The sequence below is a fragment of the Pieris brassicae genome, chromosome 4, assembly GCF_905147105.1.
Source record: "Pieris brassicae chromosome 4, ilPieBrab1.1, whole genome shotgun sequence".
NCBI classification, from domain to species: domain Eukaryota; kingdom Metazoa; phylum Arthropoda; class Insecta; order Lepidoptera; family Pieridae; genus Pieris; species Pieris brassicae.
In genome coordinates, this window is record NC_059668.1 from 14,913,556 (window position 1) to 14,937,519 (window position 23,964).

The 23,964-nt window shown below is 31.1% G+C and overlaps 1 protein-coding gene and 1 long non-coding RNA gene across 2 annotated transcripts; both read right to left on the reverse strand.

The window, feature by feature from the left end:
• Positions 1 to 1,992: 1,992 nt before the first annotated feature.
• Positions 1,993 to 3,132, reverse strand: LOC123708641. The gene is made up of 3 exons (XR_006753634.1): positions 2,966 to 3,132; positions 2,782 to 2,829; positions 1,993 to 2,626 (listed from the first exon to the last, which is right to left on the reverse strand). It is a non-coding gene; the product is annotated as an uncharacterized LOC123708641 (long non-coding RNA).
• A 6,797-nt stretch (positions 3,133 to 9,929) lies between these two features.
• LOC123708380 (U-scoloptoxin(19)-Sm1a) lies at positions 9,930 to 12,084 on the reverse strand. The gene is made up of 3 exons (XM_045659055.1): positions 11,970 to 12,084; positions 11,233 to 11,370; positions 9,930 to 10,060 (listed from the first exon to the last, which is right to left on the reverse strand). Exons 1-3 carry the CDS (start codon positions 12,022 to 12,024, stop codon positions 9,930 to 9,932), a joined length of 324 nt encoding a protein of 107 aa, XP_045515011.1. The 5' UTR covers positions 12,025 to 12,084.
• Positions 12,085 to 23,964: the final 11,880 nt, after the last annotated feature.

The window sequence follows — 23,964 nt, forward strand, 5'->3', positions numbered from 1 at the left end:
ACCTATTCTTATAATGCCGAAATAATCCTCTTATTTCTAAACACATCACGGCGGGATCTAACGGATTACGGTCGATACGCTAGCAATTTACGTCGGATCACTTTAAGCTTGAGCATAATGCGTAATATGATCTCAAAATGAAACAGAGTATACGATTATTCTTAATCATTTTAATAAATAAAAGTAAATGAATAATAAGGTGTCAAGAAGTGAAGTGATGTAATTAATTTATGTATAATAGGCAAAGGGACAGAACTGTTTAACATATTTTTGGTGTTTTATTTATATTAATAATATAATTTTATTATGTTTATTATTTATATCAGAAACGTTGACGTTTTAGTTGTTCTTAGATCCCGCCAATTATTAGGTTTCAGCTGTAGTATGTCCTACACTCTGTCTATCCAGCGGCAGCTAGGCCGATAGTAAGATTAGCCACTAGTAAGATTTCTTCACTGTATTATTATTTCAGTACGAAAAACTAAATTGAAAACCACCTACTTATTGAAATCTTTGTCAAAAATATTACAATGATGTTTGTTGTTTGTATCCTGTACAAAAGAAATCCTTTGAATATTTCTTTACGTTTAAAAAATTCTAATCTAGCGCCATCTATTAGTATACATAGAACAACTTAGTCGCGAACTAAGTTCTAAGTACCATCCGATACTAGTAATATGAGCTATTAATACTAAGCGATTGATTGATGGCATGAGATAACACAATTATTGGGCATTATCATCTCAGCCTCAGTTCAATGTATTAATATGACACTGGCAATATTACCAAAGTGGGCTCGAACCAGGAGAGGTATTCGAGAAATGCCTTCAACTCCGCATTGACTGTTATGATTACTGTAATGCAACCATACAACCGTTAATGATATTTTTATTAACGAGAGCTAACAACTGACCAATTATTTTTTATAATACTTATAATATACTAGAATTTGCGCGGAAAGAATATCGTCATTGAATGAGAGATTACTACAGGGCTATATTGCACTTTTATATTAGGTTCTACAATTATTTTCTAGACTCTTATTAAGGAAAAAAAATGATAAATTTTGTGAATAAATGAATGACGACGTGTAACAAATAAAAATTGTGTTAGTTTGTATAAAACTGTCCGCAAGATTTGTAACGTAATCTTATTTTAATTAATGCTTTTGCTACAGTTTTGTACGTGTTTATTTATTCGTTTTATTGTTAAGAAGTTGTTCAACTGTCTCTGATATACATCGTTGATTCGTTTAAAATGTGCTGACTGCCTCATGACGTTTAAGTTCACCATAAGAATATTTGTTATGTTGTGTGTAGTAGATACACATCACACGCATCACAAAACCATTGGTTTACAGTCGGTGTTCGAACACAACACCTTTGGACTTTGAGTTGCATGCTACCACTAGGTCAACAATTTCTAGTTGTAGTTTCAATATGAAAACCATCGTGTCGTAACACAAAGGACACATCCTCCACGTTAGTTTCACTAATGATTGAATCTACATATTTATATGTAGATTAAATTGTGTAAATTCTTAGTATGAAATTTCATATTATTAAATTACATATATTATGTTATTCATCGCACTGTTATATGACGTAGATATTAAGTGCTATATGGTCGTATATTTATAAGAGCAGTGAAGATAAATTAGGTTTCTCATACACTTTGATATCTTTGTAGCTAAGTGTATAAAACAAGACCACGTTTACTTATAGCTTAGGAGATCATAGATTATTTCCGTTACATTGATTATTATTACCACAATGTTTAAGAAAAATAAAACATCTCAAATGTCAACTAAATTTTAGCATTTATTTTAATTCTAACAGTGGTACAAATAAAAACTTACTTATTCCAATAAAATCCTTATAGTTATACTTAGAATAATCTAAGAATAAGTAGATTCATAGTTTCTTACTTATAAACTCGTTATTCTGTTGGTATAGTTATACCAACATTATGTCATAGGCACAAGACGGCAACGTCGCATTTCATTGATAAACTTAAGAAAAAAACAGAAATTTGTCTCTGTATTTCTGTCAGTTTGACGTTTCCAGTCGCTGTGATTTTGTGTTAAGTATAATAAATTGTGAATTTCAAGTAAAAATGAAACATGAATGTTGGTTTTCTTGAATTTTAATTTGTTTCTTGTGGACGATTGCAGCAGCTTTTTATTATAAAACACAACTTTATTCGAAATAATCAAAATCAGAATCCAAAAAATTAATATGCATAGATTCATCAGATTCATTGCTGTTATCACTGTCTCTCACATTGATTATGAAACTTTATAAATGTTCCTCTGTAGTCCTGCCCCGTTCTTTATATTTATTTTCCCCACGTACAACATGATCAGTCATTTCCTTCCACTCAGACTTAGTACTCTTTAATTACTTGTTCTAACTGCTCTGTAGTCAATTTAATATTTTTATTTGCTACTCTGTGTTTTGCTAGACTCCATACCAGCTCAATGGCATTTAGATCACAATGGTATGGAGGTAGTTTTACTACCTCATGACCATTGTGCTTTAAAATTTCATCGGCTTCACATATTGGCTCTGGTTTATACCGTTTTACTAGACATAGCTTTTTTTCTGTGTTTACATTACACTTACACCTGGAAAATATAATGAAAAGGTTATTACCACACATATTTTTTTTTCAAATTTACTTGAAAAATATTGAAAATTTTAGCAGTGATGGAAGCGATTTCTTTAAAGTACTGGTTCTGGAATTTTATTATATCTTTCTGCTCTAAATAAGTGAGCTTACCCATAGTTCTCACTATTACATCGACTCCTTCTACATCCTCCAGATTTCCTGCGAAAGAAACGAAATATTATATCAAATAAAACAAAGTTTAGGCTATTATATCTGTTAACTATTCAGAAAAAATATATAATAGAAATAAAAATTAGTAATTGCATGAAGTATGTAGAGAATAAATAATTCTAACCTAAGAAATTCAACACCACACGTAAACAAGCTTGTTTTTTATATGGTAGAATTCAGCTTCTTTTTCTTGGAATTTGGATATCATGCAGACCAATATCTGTCGAACTCCACTTTTAATAGTTTTACTCATATTTAAATACGTAAATGAATAAATAAGAACCAACTAAACCAAAACGAATGTTTGACAACAGCCATATTGAGAAATTGACAATGACATTCTGTGTTGCCATCCGAAAGTAATCAAATAATTAAATTATGTTCTTTCATTAGCCAGACCCTAGTACTAGTGTAAATAAATGAGGAGTATAAGCATAGTCAGAGTCTCTATGATAGCAACCATGAACTTGTTCTCTCTCAAACATTGTTTAAATGGCTTTCATTAAAAATCCGTCAGTCATAGTTTAGGTCATGTGAGACTTAAACTAGGATGTAATAACGGCGGCTGTAATAACGCTAGTATGAATATTTATAATACTAGGTTTAAGTTATTCCGGGTTTATTAGTAGACATTTTGCTTATTCTTAAGTTATTCTCGGTATAACATTTCATACCACGTTTTTTTGTACCTATATAAAAGTAAAAGTTTAAGTATCAGTTAGTTTTTTATAATTTTAGAAAACAATAAACGCATTATGACACCTGCTATTACTTTGACCTTTAGTAGATATTTCTGATCGCGACTTTTCAGAGAGAATATCAAGCTTGTTATGTACAAAACTGCTGCGACCAGTTCCCACTTATGGTTCTGAAATCTGGGCCCTTAGCAAAAGAATTCTCTATAATTTACAGAATTTGTGTTTTCTTAAGATTTTCTTTCGTCATAATAAGAAAAACGAATAACAATCCGAAAACCTCGTCTATGAAAACATCACCAAACAAAAAACACCATTGATCCCTTGGCGTTGCGTAGAGATGTGGGGTATCTCTGCATCTCCTACCGCATTAACCATAGAGTGTTCAGAGGAGTTGCTTGGAATATCTGCAGCTGAGTTTCATTATTGGATGTCAAGGCAGAATACAAAATGCCATCCGTATAAGCTCGACGTCCGTCGTTCCACAACTGAGCAGCAACATATTTGGGAGCTTTCTGGCAGTGTGAGTGTCCATGGGCGGCGGTATCAGTTAACATCAGGTGAGTGTCCTACACGTTTGCCTCCTATTATTAAAAAAAACTAATATTTTTTAAAACTAATATTTTTAACGCTATCCACAGTTTCAGCTCTTTGCAAATGACCCGTCCTTCTCCATAATGTTATCATAATACAGCAACACACCTGATCTTACAAATGAATAGGGTTATGAATTTATAGAGAAAACTGGTTGTAAGAAAATAAAGGTAGTTGGACTTTTATTATGTTATCTTTTAAGGTTTGTATAACCGCTCTTCTCAGTGATATTTATAATATATAGGTGTCTAGATGATCTTTGTGATCTTTGTATACGTATAGCTGTTCGTCTACTATACGCTCTCACTGGCTGGTTAGTGGTGGATAAGAAGAATACAAAACGGATTTCAGCAATTGAATCATTGATGTATTGACTGTTTTTATAAATGGAATGAATTTTTCTCACAGTGGTTGCCTGGAAGAGATCGCTTGAAAGCGATGAGGCCGCCGATTGCCCTTCTTTCATTTACGTATAATTATGTAAAAAAATATATATTTTAATAAAACGAAGTGCTAAAAAATACAGTAAAAATACTTGCACATGTTTCTTTTCTGATACGTAATTAAATCATAATTAGATTTAATAAGTAATTAAAACTAAATACTAATAATATCAAATACCTTGGTATATTACACATTTATTTTCTAGTAATGAGTATACTGTATTAAAAAACATGTAAAGCGGAAATCAATAGGGTTGGCTTAGAAGGAATTTATAGATAAACATTAAAAAATGCAAACATACATATTTCGGCAAACATGTTTGAAGTGTAAAAAGATCATCATACCTGCTCAAATATTGTTAAATTCCAGGGACATTCCGATAAATAAATTGGTTAGAAATACGACAAAACGGCGTGGCGTAACATGTATATAATGAGATCGGAATCTATCCCAGGGCGGAGACCAATATGGCGGTGACAGGAAAACCCTCTTTATTTAATGAAAGGATATTCTCAAAGGGACTTTGATTCTGTATATATTACCATTCTTATGATTATAATTTTTCAGTGTTGAATGACCACTTGTTAGATTGTTAGGTAAATCTGGCTTATACTTTAGGTTGTAGTAGTTTATATATTTTTTTTATATTTATTGATTATTCGCCGCCGTAACTTATGTGGTTAACTTAAGGTGTATAATTTCGAGCGTTCTGCAATAGAGGCTTTTTCATTAAAGTATCTGTTACCATGGTAACTATTACTTCATGTTTAAAAATAACATCGTTCCCATTTTAATAAATACGTTACTAACTTTCTCTACATTTAAGAAAAAACTTGTTAAACCTAAGTAAAAAATGTTTAAATGACTATACTTAGTACATATTAGAGTACAGTATATGGCTTAAACTATTGGAAATAAATACTCTGGATCCTAAATTTTATCAGACTACACTTCAGTCTTAAATATGTGATGTTAAGATAGTTATTCTAAATTCAAGTAAATTAAAAATTCATTCTCAATTACTTGTTGTCTATTTCTATTTAAAATTTAAGCTCGAAATAGTATAAAATAAAATGATTAACTAAATTGGTTATTGCGGACATAATTATAAACTATAATTATTGGTGGACCTAGTGGTTAATACGTAAATAGACGAAACGTAAATTGTTCTTCACATCCTTTCCATTTCGATGATAAAGTGCAAATTGCACACTGTATTTCCGCATCGAAGCTAATATGAAATGAGTTGACAGGAAATTAATATTAAGTGAATGTGAACGAGTGATTTTACAAGTGTTATTGAAACATTAAGGTTGACGACAATAGACATCAGTTCAAAACAAAAAACCAAAATTCTTTATTTGTTTAGCTAAATGTACAATAGAATTCAGATTGAGGCCTCCCTAGTAAGTCAAGAGAATTGTGACAGGAAAGCTTCGCTCTTCTTTAAATTTACAACGTTTCATAAGGTTAACCAACGCAATTGGTTTTAAAAACGAGATGACTATATAATTGTGTGTGCATGAAAACATGGATTGAGGAAAAAAATATATTAGAGGATTTAACAATGCCTCTGTTTTGTTATAGTTGAGTGTACCGAGCCAATGGTTTAAAGTTGTTCAGTTTCTGATGGTAAGTGATTTAGTTTTAACTGCTTTGTTAACTTTATGAACCAACCATTGCATGAAACGACAATCGACAAGTGATAAGCGATCATAATAAATAAACTAGAGCATTTCACAAAATCTACTTTACAAAGGCTGTCTATTTACTCAACACATCCATATAGATGTGTTGAGTAAACAGAACCGACATCAAAGAACCAATGATTCTAAATTAACCATTTTGAACACGCCCCGAGCTTCAGCCTACTTGCAAACTGTCTCCTGCAGTTTTAGCTTGGATTAACTTGAAATAATACATTTTCAAAGTTTCAAGTCTCAAACTTTGCGCATCCTAAAACGGGAGATATTCAAGCGACCGCGATACAAGTGAAAAGTTTTCGTTTCTTTAAAAATTTAAAAGAATATTTGTTTTTTTTTGCAGGCAAATTTGCCTGATTAAAATACCATCATAGTCGTATCATCATTGTATCGTTTCGTGGATTTTCTTTAATGTATTTTAAGTAAGAAACACGGGTATTTGTTACATTATATGTATAGTTAGAAGTTATATGGTATTGATTAAATAAAATCAGACATAGTAGGCTTTTTCGCAACGGCTATTATAAGGATTTAGTTGAGTAAAAGACTTTAGAAATTGAATAGAATGTTTATTTTCTATGAATGTATAAAAGCCCAATTCTAATTATTAAAATAGTAGAATATTTTCGTGACCTGTTTTGATGTTAGTTTATTACTTTAGTAGAACTGCACCGGCTTGAAACGGCTTTTGATTGAGACAAAGAAAGGTATTATCTTTAATTGAAAATTAAATACCTAATCCTTCCTGATCCGTGGACTTTATGTTTTTATTGTTATATAGTAGTAGTATTATTATTATATAGTACTTTAGTTAAATCAATGTTTACAATTATTAACAGCTACGTATACTGTCACATATACCGTTAACAATTTGATATTTATAATTCATTGGCATTGAAAATGTTATGTTATGTTAATATTATGCCATCAATTGATGGAAAGCAAATATCTTTACTACTACGAATTAAAGCTTAATTTATACTCACAAACAAATACATTCAAAAAGTGTTCAGTACTAAATGCCTAACTGTCCAACAAACTCCATTAAATTGCTTACATTCGCATAAGTCTTCATTACTGCCCAAGAGGATCCTAAATAAACTGCTCTCACAAATATACGTAAAAGTCGACTAATCATCAGTCTCAAAAGGACAAAAATATACTCCAAATTGCTTATTCAAACTTGTCCTTTCCACTCGTTTCAGTAATGTATGCTGACGTTTTAATTTTTTAGCGATGTAGATGCGAAGCTTTCAAGTTTCAAAGGCTCTCAAGAGAATCAAATATACATCGTATCTGTTCTAAGTTATGATTACGTTCGTGGTTCCAATATGTTTTGGTAATTTAAATAAAGCTTAAATTTATCAATAAAGCTTATATATAAGGGACTTAAACTCAAATGTGTTGCAAAAATATTTATTTTGAGAAACAACATTTAGAGTTTGTTATTTCAGTTGAAAATCACTTTTCTCCTATTTCCTTTATAATCAATCCAAAATGTACTCACAACAAACCCTTCGTATTCAAATTAATAATGACTGACACATACATAGACAAACAAAACTAGCATCTGTTCCACAGACTAACAAACAAAACTAATTGATCATCTGTAAAAACAAAATAGGTAATTAATAATCTAATTTAAGAAATATAATTATTTCTTTACATATATTTGACGAATATTTATATGATCCTAATCCTTAGGATTGATTTGTTCCAGTTCAATCATTTTGTATGACTCAGAGAGTGTCTTACCAGTTCTTCTTGCCGGCTCTATGCCCTTGCGAACTGGCGAATTTAAATTTAGAATTAATGTAACATATTTTCTGTTAACCATCATAAGTGTACTTGTTCACCCATATGAAAAAGTTATTTTGAGTTTGAATTATTTTTTATTATTAAAATATAATTTAATGCAATTTAAAAAGAAAGTATTAATTATTGTGTAACGAAGCGTAAAATATAGTTCGTTAACAAAACTATTAGTGTTCAAAGTTGGCAAGGCAATTACGATTAACGTAATCAGTAATCATTTAGAAGTCCAAAAAAAAAATAGGATGTTTTATGTTCTTAAACATAATTCTTTACATTTATTGTAACTTACAGATATTTTGCTTTGATTAATATCGTAACGTAATAAACGACTAAATAATGATGTATTAACGGCTTTCTTTGTTATATTGACATTTTATGAGAAATCGGGCAAATCGTGAGAAATGCATGCATAGAATCAATCTTTATTCGTACAATAGTAACACAGCAATCTTGTATCAAAATGCGTAAATAATTCCACAAAGCCTGTAAATCGTCCATTAGAGGCTCCATTCGCTCATTAAACAATAGCAACAACCTACTAATGAACCTCACGATATTCATTTGTATAATGATGCGTTCCGCGCACCCGCATAGAACAATGAACACGCAACACTTTCTCTTGTACAGTTGAGGACAATTTAATTACAACACGTTAAAACGAATACCTGTGCAGGACAATACAGTTTTATCTACGTCTACGCATAAACACGTGCTTGCTGAAAGTTCGAGCATGTCATGTTGTGAACTCGAATGGATTTCGATTTGTATTCATATTACCAAAGAACGAAAACGATGCCGGTTAGTTAGGAGCAGAAAAATTATGTGTGCAAAACCATCCTCGAACAGAGGTTCTGCGTTTGAACCCCAGCTGTAAACTAATCCATCTATATATATTAGTACTTGCTTAAACAGTGAAAAGCGAGGAAACCTTTTATTGGCTTCGACTATTAAAAAACTTTATGTGACAGCTTTCTATAAAACTATGATGTCGATTTTCCAACCGATAACAAGTTTACAATAAACGCCTTAGGAAATGTACTAACATGTTAGAACTCGAACCATATACCAAACTGATGACCAAAGTTGCTTCTAGTCATTATGGTATTGCAATCTTTAAAAAAGGCTCACGAGTGTACAATATAAAACAAATTACAGCCTCGCGTTGTCTCGACCGCATCACAAAGCCTAGCCTTAACTGACGCTTTGAGATACAATACCGTTGTTCAGAAGTTTTCATTCGGCTTTCATCACAGCCGGAGGTAATAATATTAAACGTTTTACATGTAAATTACTGTGAGCTGAATTAAACAAAGGAATTCCTTTTAAAACATTTTAATTGTGCCTCACGAGTGGTGTGACACCATTAACGGTTACTTTACATCTACAATTATCATACCTAAAATTTACAATTAACGAAGGCTTTTGCATGATCATTTACACAGGATAAGGCAAGAGATGGAGAAGTCTGAGACCAAGAGATCCAAAAGATCAGGATATATATAGTCCCTTACACTTTGATATCCATATTCCGTTAGTTAAGCAATGTATATTTTTTGCTTTGTGTTTGTTATACTTGTATCAGCGAGCCGAGTTGGCTGGATGGTTTTGTAAATAAATAACAGGTTGTAACGCTACTGCATATAATATGCATGCATTAGACGTAAATATAGTTAGTAATTGTATACACTGCATTGTTGTTATATCCAATGATTTAGAATGAAGCCATGAAAATCCCTATGTACATTTTTGATCGTAATTAAAGCTTAATCTAGTTGCGGACATCAACCTGTTACATTCGAAGGTTTAAAAATAATACTAGACATACGGTATTTTATATTTATTTTTGCACTAATATACAACAGGTTTCGTCATGGGAGCAATCTTTGGCTCTAGAAAACGTAAGTCCTTTTGGACATTTGAATGTTACACATTCTCCACCTCGACTTCGACACGACATGGTACGGGACACTGAAATATTACAAACCAATTATCTACTTTAAACAGGATAGAGATTCTCATTCATGGGATCCTTTCATAGATATAAAAGGATGCGATGAATCAAATATTTTATTTAATTACATTCTATTCGTGTCGTGTTGATTGATGATTTCAAATGTTTTGACAGATTTTGAATTTTTTCGATATTTTAACTCAAGTATTTAATTTGGAAGGCACCTTGTGCTGATTAACTTTAAATAGAATCTCTATTTGGTTATTATTATTTTATAATGAGCCAAAAAACAATACAATTAGCAAGTAAAAGCTATTCCTCTGTTTGTTGCCATTTATTATCTATTCGAAGCCTATTGAATGATAATTACCATTCAATATGCAAGTACCAATGAGCGAGTAACATACTAAAGCACACAGCCAAATAATAGTCAAAAAATGTTACAAAATGGTGATCCAGTTTGATTGATAGAGAACTCGATGCAGGACTTTGCCCACTGGATAACGTGACTTTGATAAACTTTGTAACGAGGCAAAACTAGAAATAGCTTAAGCGTAAAAAAGACAAAACTACCAATAAAGACAACTGTTAAAATATTACAGAACGATGTAACATTTTACACTTTTATCTCTATATATTGGAGGTCAGTGTCGGCCATCCTAACAATTTCACAAGACAATCTTTACATTAAGGATTATAAAATTAACGTTAGTGGCTCTTCCGCGATATACTAAGCTTAATATTTAAACAAAACAATAGCTTCTGATATTTAATGAAAATGTCACATTAAATTTCTTTCACTTTGAATTCTAAATATATTTTTAAACCGCCTTATGTCCTCGTGATTCTATGAACTTAAATATTTCGAGATTGAACCTATACCGAGAACGCTATTTGCGTGACCACTAAGGTCATGCTGGTGTAGCTCACAAAGCAGATTGTTTATTGTACAATCTGCTTTGTGAGCTACAAAAAACAATCTGCTTTGTTAACTGCAGTAAACAAACATGTTTATTTAGTGTAATTTGAAGTTAGTTAGTTAGACTACGAACTTTAGACTAATTTTTTTATTAATTTATAAGTCTTAATTGATCTATAAATATAATAATAATATACCGTAGGAGTAACCATTGTCAAGTATGTATTATAGTTAGTATTTATCGAAAATGCGACAATATATTATACTTACAACAACATTTTATCCCATTCTTTTCCTGCTTTGGACAATATCCGGTCAATTGTCTCACTCCAGTTGGACAGTCTTCCGATTTGGTACACTCTCCATTAGCCACAAGGCACGGTAACTCGTTTATTATGTAGCTATTTTCTAAAAAAGCATATTAGATTTTAAAGTTAAGTAGTTGTTTGTACCTGTGAATAAAGTTATTACGTTTCAAAAGCAGCCTTTAGGTTAGATTTTTACTATGAGACAGGAGGCAAATGAGCTGACTTTTGCTAGTGCATTGCCGAGCTTTTGCTTAGTGATACGCTCTTCTCTTAAAGACCTCTAAGCCGAAAGGCAGCTGATTCTATAAAGTAGTGGTGCGCAGAAATTAAATAATAAAACTAATATAAATACACAAAAATATTTTTAAATCAGTATGTAAGTAAAACACAAAAAGAAAAACACAATCATAAGAGATTTAACTTGTTAACATCTGTTTAAGTGACATTGTTGCTACAACACGAGAATGAGATCTACGTTTATTTACTAGTATGAACTTTTGATATACATAATGCTTTCTTTACCTACTATACCTAGTACTTTTAAATCTATATATCAGATATCCGTAGGTTTTATGTGTGTAAGGTAGCCAAAATATTAACCATTGTCTGTAAATAGCACTTCGAACTTACAACGTACATAAAAAATATTATATTATTCATACCACATATTTCTCATGAATATACAAATTAATCTATTACCTGCAGTATTTACAAATACAATACAGAACATTAATAACACTGTCAACTTGAGCATTGTTTTTTTTTAATATACTTTGTTTTGGAACAACCTAACACCAACTGTTTGCAAAGAATAGTGTACCCCTATCGAATGCTAATTCTGTTTTACTGATAAAATCGTTTAAAGCAGGTTAGTTGTTTAATTTATTAAGAGTGTTAAAACAATTAGGTTCGCCATTTAAAACAATCTTATCTTTTATTCGATTGGTAATTGTTTTTATATTACGATGAAATTCCAGACTTCCGTTGCAGTTTTTGGCTCAAAGATACTTCAGAATACCTTCTTTGACTAATATGATTACCTGTTTTCGAATCAGAATTCTAGTCTAAAACAGGTTTCTGGTATCGGCTACCTATGGAGTGTTTATGTTTCAATTTGTTTGTGACGTTTTAATGGCACAATTTAATGATGGTTATGGTGTGTACGTCATTGGCCTTTGTATATAAGTCAATTATTTAAATCGACGTCCCGGTATCTGTCTGTCTGTCAGTTTTTGTTCAAAATACTTTTATGAATTTCCTTTTTTTTAATACTTTAAATAAAAAAAACACTGATTTAACATGATATAATCTGTTTGTTTTATGCAGATTTTTAAAATGATAAATCTAAATTCATATATTTTTGTAACTAAAATGATATGGAAAGTGAGTTAGTTTAGTTACATTTTCATTAATATTTCAAAATTTTACCGTAACCATCATTGTTTAAAAAATGATGCTGCTACCCAATAAATTGTTTTGACTGATTGACCTTGTAGTAATAATATGTTAATATTGCAGTGCTAAGTAACTAAAGCGGTATTTCCAATTTACGACCAGAATTTCCATAAAATTAAGACGATTTCCCAAAATTTTTCGTCAAACATTCCCTCACGTAAGAATTCAATCAATTGTGAAGAATTTTCTTCCCCTTTGAATACCGTGTGCGTCGACGCTTAAACCAAGTGAATCAATATTACTTTGAGGTTTTAGAAAAAAATACATGTAAAAAGTACATAAAAAAAGTTTATTAAAGGATGTCACATAAAATAAAAGAATACACAATTCACGGCATAACAGTTTTTGTTTCATTGCACGTGGTCCTTATAATAGCGCTACTGGATAATCTAATTAAAAGGTTTTATCCTTTTGGTACAACCCTTAACAGTATTTGCCCTTAAATTTCTTCCTCTATTAATGCATGATTTTTATGTGTGTGATGCTACACTATTGTTGAAATACCGCTTTGATATGCTTACTCATGATAAACAAACGTACAGCCTAAACTAATACTTATATGTAGTGTAATTTTATTGGTATTTTAAGTTACTAACTCAACAAATAAATAAACTCTTGAAATAGACGAACACACTGTAGATAAATAATGTGTATAAGATTCGCAACACAAAACATTTATTTATTCCAGTTTCAGCTAGAGTTCTTCGAAAATCAAACATTCTATGTTCGTTTAAGCTATCCAGCACTCTCCGTTCTGTAGAATTCCGGAACTAACTAATAATAACTTTTGAGTTATTTTGATATTTTATCTAACTATTGGAGTTGTGTGACAGTATGCTTAGGCAGCGAGTCATTCTAATTTATATTTGCAGACTTGCTTGGATAATGAAGGAAAACATTGTGAGGACAGTGGCATAGCTTATACCTTTAAATCAACTATGTGTTAGGCATGACCTACCGCCTTTAAAAGTTACCATATACAAATGGTACAATCAGACATTTTTTGAATGTTTTTTGAGCTAACCAAAAAGCAGACAATGAAATAAACGCAATGTGTCAACAGGAAGTAACCTAATTAAACTTAATGGGGCACGATATGTAAATAAGAGGAAAATTCATGAAAATTGTGATGAATCCCCGATCATTTAGATAAACTCGACGTATGGAAAACAGATTTGTCTGCCCTACATTAGAGATCGTTAATCTTCATCACGTCTACCCTTAACCGGTTCTTAAATTGAGGAGATTTCTAAGTTTTATGTCAGTGTTTTTGTTAAATGCTTGTGAATATTAAGTGTATTGTCAATTTGAATTTAAGACCAGAATTTTCAGGATTTAGCCCCCGCGTTCATGGAAAGTGCCCATTATGATAACAATATCATAAACCTTTCAAACTACGCACGATGGTGTTTCAACCCTTCGTTGTTGACATCCGCAAGCACTATGGATCGTCGTTTCTTGTGAAAACAGCGAAGGCATGGAACTCCCTGTCGCCATCAATCTTTCCTAAAAGTATAATATAGGTTCGTTCAAACGCCTGGGCGTGCTCTCCGATAGGGATCACTTAACATCAGTTGGGATTGTGGCCAAGCATTCAATTCTGTATTAAAAAAAACATTTTGAGCAGAATGAAAGTGTTGACGAGTGGATAAAAATGTAAGCTCATTGTACCAGATTGTAATATAACCATAAGTATTCATTCTTCATTCATTCATTTCATAAAAAAAAATCTAACATGCTGAAAGCATGTTGCTAAATTACTCTTTCATCTCTTTCTGTCGAATGTGTTTACGCTGTAAATAAAAGAGAACGTTCTTCTGTTTAAACCGCATAAAAAGACTGTTTTAGGAAAAAGGAAAGTATATATTTTTATTATCTATATGTAACATAGGCTATATTTATATCCAGAATATAAATGTTCGATCGTGTGAAGTCAGGAAGGGCGGCTAGTGTTAGTTGATTTTTAAATATATACATTAAAATGTAATATAATTAATTTAATTATATATAAAAATACTAACTAACAACTATATATAAAATTAATAACTCTAATTTAACATATATCAAGTTTTTAATTTAATGGTATGAATTATATTTTTTTAATAAACAGTCGAGTTTCCATTTCACTTACCTTAAGGGGATAAGATTCTTGTGTCAAGTCAATTTAAAACAATATTATGCAAGGATTCAAACTGCTATGGTCATTGCGCACAAGGAAGCTACTGCAAAAGATTGTTTAAATCTAGTAATGTCATAAAAACCTATCATAAAAAAAAAACATTTGTTTATCTGTTGCCCGTGTGTTAAAATTAATATCAAACTTGTCACATAAATTGTTCAGAAATAACAATTATCAGAATGTAATTTTGCTACTAAAACGCCTATAACTTGCAAAATTGGGCCTTATTCACATGAAATGAGGTTAAAAATTCCTCAAACTTTATCATTTGAACCTCGTTTTTACCTGCAGTTTTGACTTTGAATGAGGCATAGTTTCCTTTAATAATAAGTATACTCGTATGATGTAGATTATTATTAACTTTAAATCTACCTTTAGCCTAAACGTAGATACATTAGCAATCAGTGGCAAGTGTTGGTTGCGATTTTTTTTTAGATTTTAAAAATGAACATTGCAAGCACTATGACTTGTATTCGATCGTTTCATTAAATTATCTATAACCTACACATTTCAAATTGGTTTTTATCATACAGTAATGTGATTTCTCAAAAAGTTTTATAAAACAATTTTATACGTAAACTTCAAGTATGTGTGGTGTTCTTTTTTTTATATAACAGGGGGCAAACGGGCAGCAGGCTCACCTGATGTTAAGTGATACCGCCGCCCATGGACACTCTCAATTCCAGAGGGCTCGCGAGTGCGTTTCCGGCCTTTTAAGAGGTTTGATTTGGTTTAAGGTTTGTTTAGAGTTAGACCGTAGATTAAGGTTAATTTTTAAAACAGGTTGAGTTTTAATTTGTTAATATCTATTGATAGTTAACATTGAAATTGTATATAAATAATAAGCCAATACGCTAAACCATTTCAATATTAGTAATAAATAAAAGTTAATAGAGTTGACATAATAGTGGAATTCTGTAATTGATTAGCCTGTAAATATTGCGAGAGTGTGATAAAATTTTACGGTGACAATAATTAATTTTGTTTGTATTTAGAGTTTGGGTGAAGCGAACTTTATTGGGTGATGTTTGTGATTTGATTGAATTTCATTGTTTGTACTCCGCGTATTAAAACATTAAATTTGACGTTTGTAATTATAAATACTTAATTGGTTATTATGAGTTAGACAGTTAATTTCGTTTTAATTGTTTTATTTAACAATTTGTACCTTTGTAGTTTTGGTGATTGCGTCGTATTTTTATTTTATTTCCAAATTATATATCTAATATAAAACTGCAAAATCTTTTTATTCATCCAATCGCTTTGATGTGCTATTTCGTTACTGAATGAAACTTGAGCACCGACAGATTTATGAAATTCCTTTTCAATATAATGTAAATGTTTACAGGGCATTACTTAATATAGATAATAATGCAATGTGAGAACGATTGCGCTATGTATGTAGGTATCTACAATTTCATTATTTTATTCTTTAAAATACATAAATTTAAAAAAATATTATTTTATGGTATTATATTTGTTAGTTTAACCCATAGAACGCGAAGATTATAACGCAGACGAGGCCTAAAAATCCCTAAAAATTAAAAAGCAAAACATGATAAACATTATTACTTAAAATTCTTATATATTTCAATAAGTTTATTTACATTCAGACATCCGTCATAAAAAAGTAAAAAAACACGAAGTTTGACTGACTGAGCACCAGGTGCGTTTAAAAAAACAATATGATTTACGTTCATCCGGTCAACAAACCGGAAGCCACTAAGCTTAATTTATATCAAAATCTGACATTTACAACGTTGCAGAAACCGTCAGATATTGAATGGCATATTTTGAATTATCGAGATCTGCAAATAACTGATAAATTTTCAAACTAATAGATTTTGTAATATTGCTAAATACAGTTAATTAATATTGATTGGAGTTCGCTCTGTTAAGGAATCATTTGTTACTTGAAACTACTATAAATTCGAATCGAAATAATTGATAGAAACTTCTGTTTGATATAAGTTTGTTATAAAATATTAACATTGATTTTAATTACTGGATAAACTTTTGGAACAAGATTTGACTAAAAGTTACGGCGTTCGAATTGCTTGAAAATATTTATCAATGGATCGTTATAAATTCAATGTATGTAAAATATGGAAACTTTTGTTTCGTATATATTACAAGATCTTCGAATTTTTTTGAGGCAGATAAGTATCACGACCTAAGACGCGGCGTCAATCGTTAAATATCAGACATGATGTGCTCACGATACTTATGTATACCATACGCACTTGGGTAAAAAAGCACAATTACTTTTTTTTATTAGTTAAAACATTTATATGTGTTTTAGCTCTGTCTTATAATTTAGGAAGACAACTTTAAAAAAAAATATTTCGACCACATCAAACAAACGATTTGTTTCATCTTGATATGTCACCAAGAAGGTAAATTGTAGCCATTAGCAAACCGGGACGGACGACTTGTTAGCTAAATGTAAGCCCTGATTTATGAAATGATATAAATGAAAAGTTTAAACTTTATAAATGAAATAAACTAGTTGGATAAGTATACCACGAGTAAGGCTTTCAACTCTAAGCAACTTAGGCGAAGATCAAGTATAAAAGGAATTTTCGCCATTAATAACGATTATTTCTCAATCCCACTATAGCCCTGTCGGTATAAGAACAACTTAGCACGTACAAACAGCAAATCAGAGGGAAAGCTAAATAAGACAATAATCTACATCATAAACAGTTGTCCACAATGCGGGCGCGTGCGGACAAAGCAGAGTTTTCTAATAAATCATGCAGCGTTGTGGCGGACGGGCTTACTGGATGTTCAACACACTGTGGTGTAACACAACTAATTCATACTTGTCAGGTTATTTAATGAAATTCAGTTCATAAAGAGCAGGTTTCAGGCAGGTAATTAAATTTCATCCTTGCCTCCTTGCCTCTGTTTCCACTCTTTTTCTCTCAGCGGTTTATTTTTTCATCTCTTATATTGTTTCTACTTAAAATAAAATCATACTTTGTCTCCGAAATACGCCGCCACTGCATCGGCAATTAATTTTAACCATCCAATATTATCCATTTAATTTTAACTAACCGAGGTGGTTGCTATAATAAATTAGTCAAAGCGTTTATGCTAGTTCATAATTTGACTAAAGTCCTTCAATACTTTACGTGTCTCTTCTGTGGATAAAATTAATCTAATAAAGAATCTTTAACGGCTCATATGTGAGTACAATATTTGCTTGTTTCGGTGTGAGAGTCAGTCAAATTCAACATTACAACTAGGCGGCTTTGTTCTAAATCACAGAAACATTCGCAGCCCTCACTCTAAATGTTTGGTTGTTCCAACTTATATAAACAGACGCTTCTAATTCTCAAATCTGTCTTAATTGCTACTGCCCTAAGCATGCTACTTAGTTACTAATTAAAATTGTAATATAATATTATGAGGCGAGTTCTACGTTCTACCTTATATTTTTTATGGATATGAAGCTCTTGTACTATTTCTAACTATACTTTTGCACAGTACAAAATTCTGTCTTCTTTCTGTCATACTGGCGAAATGTTTAGCAAACATACAAGAAAACGTGATATTATGTATCGACGTATTCTAAAATAATACTACTTTATTATTAGGGTAACAAATGATCCGATGACCAATTCTATGCGTAAGATATCTTTGAGTAAGATTGATTATATCAATCTTACTCAAATTTGGCAAGAGGGTACATTGAACTGGAGTTTTAATTAAAAACGCTGTTGGGCCTTGTCCAGAAAGCTTTAATAAAAAATATTAAAACAAGAATATACTCTTAATATGTTTTTCTTTATTTGTGGGTAAATAAACATTTTAGAATTATTCTAGATATCAGGGAATTTTGTGTTGCTTTGTGACTTCAGTTCGTGCCTATCTTCTCTGAGATCGTAGGTTCGATCCCCGGTTATGCCAATAACACTCATACGGCGAAGAAAAACACCGTAAGGAAACCGGCGTGCCTCTGAACTAAAAGACGATGGCGTGGGTCGTAGTCGTATACAGAAAATGAGGCCCAGACCTCAAAGGTTGTAGCGCCACTGGTTTAATAATTATTTAAAAATATATACATATATATAAATAATATATGTATATATATACATACATATATATATATATATATATATATATATATACACATATATATATATATATACACATATATATATATATATATATATATATCCTATATATATATATATGTATATGTGTATATAAGTAAATCTTCATTGTGACTAAAATCTAAAGTCATAAAAATTAGATGAGAATTGCACCGTTTTAATTAAAGTACTCACCTGTATTTACATTACAGATAAACCTTGCTTGAAAGAAAGGGCAGATTTTATTATAAATACTGAGAAAATTTACTATTACGATGATGTGATCAGATGTGTATTGTACCGTTAAAACCAATCCAAAGCCTATTTAGAAGAAAGGTGTCTCTTTAGCTTTGGTTCAACATTATTTATTTCAAAATTGTCTCTGTTATATTCATTTTTATAATTTATTCTGTGTACCTGTCGTAGCCATACATTGGACAGTCAGTCAGAACATATAGTACGTCTCTTCAGCTGTATCGTTGCAACGACTACTTTGCTGATCTCTAAATCGGTGAAGATACGATGAGAATACATCGTGACCTATAAACATCTGAGTGATCAGTCCGGTTGGTTGTATTTTATTTGAAAGGAATATCCAAAGCCTTTTAACATAGTTTCGTTTAGTGCTTGTTTGATAAACAACTTGCTGAACTTGAACTAAACTTATGATCCACATGAACGGTTGTTTTGTACATTATTGAAACAGTGATAGAATACTCTTCTTTTCTCAAAAAAAGTATTTTTAATATATAAATGCAAGCCTCATATTATTACGTAAACTGCTTATTAAAATTGTATTGAGTCAAATTATCTCAAATAAATATACTTATTATTTATACTATCGAATTAAGGGAAAATCTCGCTCTTCATTATATTATTATAATCTTCCTCCAGCGATTGCCCGTAGATAGCCAATACATAAATTAAAATAAATCTAACTTGAACGGCATCATCAGGTACGTGATAGTTTTTCAAACGCAAAATCAAATAAAGTCAGAAAAACAAAATATAATTATTTAAGACTTACGTGACGTGGATTGGTCCTTTCAAACGTTAGGAACGGTATTTTATTTTTTGCTTATTATTTAATCAATCAGTCTGTTGTTGAAAACAGTTATCAACTTTTTAGTAAAATATTTTCATGACTTCAACCTAACATAGAGCAATATGTGTGGTTACGTACATTTTTTGTATATATTCAAGCATAGCTCCTTTTCAAGAGGTTTCAAATGATTTAAATTTGTAATCACATGGAATTCCATTATATAGTTTTACACCTTTTTTGTTAATAAATTAATAAACCCTTTATTCATTCCTATCTCTATAAATACGTGGCAATCTCTTAAAATTTTAAAAATGATAATTATAATTCAATATAAATAATACGTTTAGTTCATTTTCGTGAATTTAATATAATGTAATAAATTTCTAACAATCTATTAAATAAATTGAAAAACATTCAATTTGATATTTGTATATATATACGAAAACACGTAATATCGGTCAAAGTTTAAGCGTTAAATTGAAAATTTCCGAGAAAATGCAGCTTCAAATCTGTGAAACATTCTAGGAACTTCACTTTGTTTCCGCAGTTTATTTATTTCAATATTGTGTAAGCTATCCTTTTTATTTGATTTTATTACTTACGTAGTGTTCCGACCTGGATTTGACTTTAGTATATAATAACTGTGCTTTTTAAATATCGTTTCAAATAGATTATACAATTTCAGTCATTTTATGATGACGTACAAGTACTTGCCAATTGCTCCGTATTAAGTAGTATAATTTGCTGTCTCTTTTTACCGAAGCGTAAACACAATTGGATAAAAAGAGATAAACGAGTCCAATTAGACAAATTTAATTTTAACGAATAAGGTTTTTTTAATAAAGTAATTCTTACTTAGAAATGAGACGGATGAGATACACGTAAAGTAGGATTTCCGGTCCTCCGATTCTGGATATCTCAAATGAATTTTTCTTTGGTCTAATGTACATAGAACATGCTCGTATCTAGCATGTCTCATCCAAATCTCTTTGGCGTGACCCTACTTGCTAATAATTAATTATTGATGTAAAACATTGTCTGCCATTTAGGGACAGTTTATTTTTAAAACATTTATTGCGTTTTGAAGATATCGCTTATATTACACAAGTTACAATATATAAAATAGTTTCTTATATAATAACATAATATAAATAAAATAATTTACTGTATTTTTAGTTTCAATATTGACAATATTTTCCAGTAAAGCTGTCTTCTAAACAATCGTACATAATACATTATATCTGTAACTATTTATCCGTCATGGTCTCATTGCAACAAAAAGCGAGGAACTAGATTACTCCCTGGAGCCCCGCCAAGACTATGACTATGTGACCCAATAACTCTGCATACTGCGTCTTTGAGCTAAGCTTTATCTAAACTATGATATATCCGACATATGGTAATGAAAGATTTTTAAAAACCAATTGAAAATTATTAATATTGAGATTTATGATATAACAAAGAAAGATTGTCAATAGAATAACAGATGTTATAGGAGTAAAAATGAAAATTGTTTGAGTTGACCTGCTGCCTTGTTTTATCACCATACCAGCAGTGATAATTCGTAATATTACGCGCACCCCTTTGGTGGCTGGAAGACTTGTATGGTCCGCTTAACGAGGTATTATTTTTACGCAGTAGTCAACTGCGTAGGTCTTTCATGAGAGACACCACCTCCAATTTTTTTAAAACAGAGCTTACTCACTAATATGGGTGCGTTGGAGGTCCCTATTTGTATGATTATACTGTAGGGTCGCTTGTCCTTCTATTTTATTAAATCCAGCGATTTTCAAATAAATAATATACAAATTCAAATAAATAATACGTTAACGTATTTTTGTATTACTTTGTAATATTATTGTTAGGATCTACGTTTAAAAAAAAAACAATCAATGGTTAACACCATTTTTACGGCTTGGTCTCAGATTTATTTTTCTGTTTAATGATCATTTGTTAATCTAATAGGCCAGCAGGTGATCAGCTTTCTGTGCCTGACGCACGCCTTCGACTTTTTGGGTTTAAGGTAAGCCGGTTTCCTCACGATGTGTTCCTTCACCGTTCGACCATATGTTAAATAAATACACAGATAGAAAGAGAGTCCATTGGTGCACAGCCGGGATCCTACGACCTCAGGGATGAAAGTCACACGCTGAAGCTTAAGCCATCACTGCTTTTTAAAGAAAAAGGGAAAATATAACATAATGTTATTTCATGTAAAGTCAAAAATAGTGCTTACAAATTTCTAGACGTGCATCAAAAGATGCTGGGACATATATATGAGATGCAAAATAACATATAATTTTAAAGGAATAAATTGCTACTCCAGCGATTATCAAATCGTGCTGCTATGGACGTGTAGTTATAGTAGACGTAGAAACTCTCTTCAACTGTTATTTTGTAGTCATTCGTTTCATAGCAATTAATATTTTGCTTATTTTCTATTTTTGTACGCGAGTGGTTAATACAGAGTAAAACAAAAATCTTTTATTATTTAAAGAACCAATTTGACCCAGGAACCGTACAATAACATTACACTATTTTAGTTATGTTTAGTGCAGAAGATTGTAAAAACTTGAATTTAGACTGACATGAATATCTGATTACACAAAGAATTACATTATAATATGACACCAAACCTGGTGCTTTCCTCGCGCAACGAATAAGTATCGCAATACAGTGAGGAAATACTACCAGCTTTAAAGGTACACTGCCACAGGGACCAAACTCTTTAAATTTGTTTCCTTATTTTTATGATTACTATGTTCGTCAAAAAAATTGTAAATACTGTATAGTTGATTGCTATGTTTAGGTTTTAATAAACGTTATGCTTTAATTACAAAAAAAACAATATCATATCGGTATATATACAACTTTGAATGATACTGTGTACTTCGTATAGTACTTTTATGTAAAGTCATTCGAAACGGGGCGGTGATAAAAAATCTCAACACAAAGTAGTGAGAGAATATCTTCAAGGGAGAAATAGTAATGAAATGACTTTTTTGTTTACGACAAAGCACACCCCAGACTGAACTTCAATAGATGAAAAAACTTTCTCAGGACGTAAATTATAATTTTCTTCTACGAATTTTTCAAGAATAATTTCCATTTACCGTGGTGTTTAACTTTTTGTACTGCGTCCGTACTAATTAAATTAAAACTTTGCAATGGGATTGTAACTTTAGTGTATTATTTTTCGAAATCTGTTCGCGCTAAATCGGTGTCAATCAAAGAAGGATGACAATTGTCGATTTGACTTTGACACACGAACCGGAGATGGTAGTTGGTGTCCCGGAGTAATGGCACAAGAAAGGTAAATTTTTACCGCTGTCGCGTGCGCACTAAATATATACCGCATACCGTATAGCATTTACTTTTTTTTATTCATCATTGAAGGATCCAGTCTTTTGGAGTGAAATACGCCACCGTTGATGGTAAGTGCTGGTTTTAGTCTTATCGATTATTGGATCCCTTTTTATTTATACTGACATGATAGTCGAACCAGCGTATATTATTTCACCGAGGTAAGGGAGCATCCTGGATATAGCTTCCGGATACCCAGGCCCACACATCTTTTTTGAATATTGATTTTTTTAAATATTATATGTATTTATAAATCTATTATCCGTATTTTGTATTTACGTATTTAATAATAGATTGTGCCTGATTTGGTTAGAATGATCATGCGTAATTAATATCTACCTATATCACTTTTTTCTAAAAATTGTTTTCATAGTTAACGTTGGTAATAAATCTGTTTATGGTTAAATTTAATCGTATTGTTAATATTTCATTTTATTATAATATTTTTAAAGATTTTGGAATAATTAGTAATTATTTGTAGATATCATGGATAAAAGAACAAGAACAAATGCCTGTGAATGTTCACCAAACGAGTTCCATATTATTATTTGT

Excerpts from the sequence above, each read along its gene's own strand:
- LOC123708380 (XM_045659055.1), bottom strand. The coding sequence starts at position 12,024 with ATGCTCAAGTTGACAGTGTTATTAATGTTCTGTATTGTATTTGTAAAT. Across the intron at positions 11,371-11,969 it reads TGTATTTGTAAATACTGCAG|AAAATAGCTACATAATAAAC; the intron begins GTAATAGATTAA and ends ATGCTTTTTTAG. Across the intron at positions 10,061-11,232 it reads GAATGGGATAAAATGTTGTT|TGTCCCGTACCATGTCGTGT; the intron begins GTAAGTATAATA and ends GTAATATTTCAG.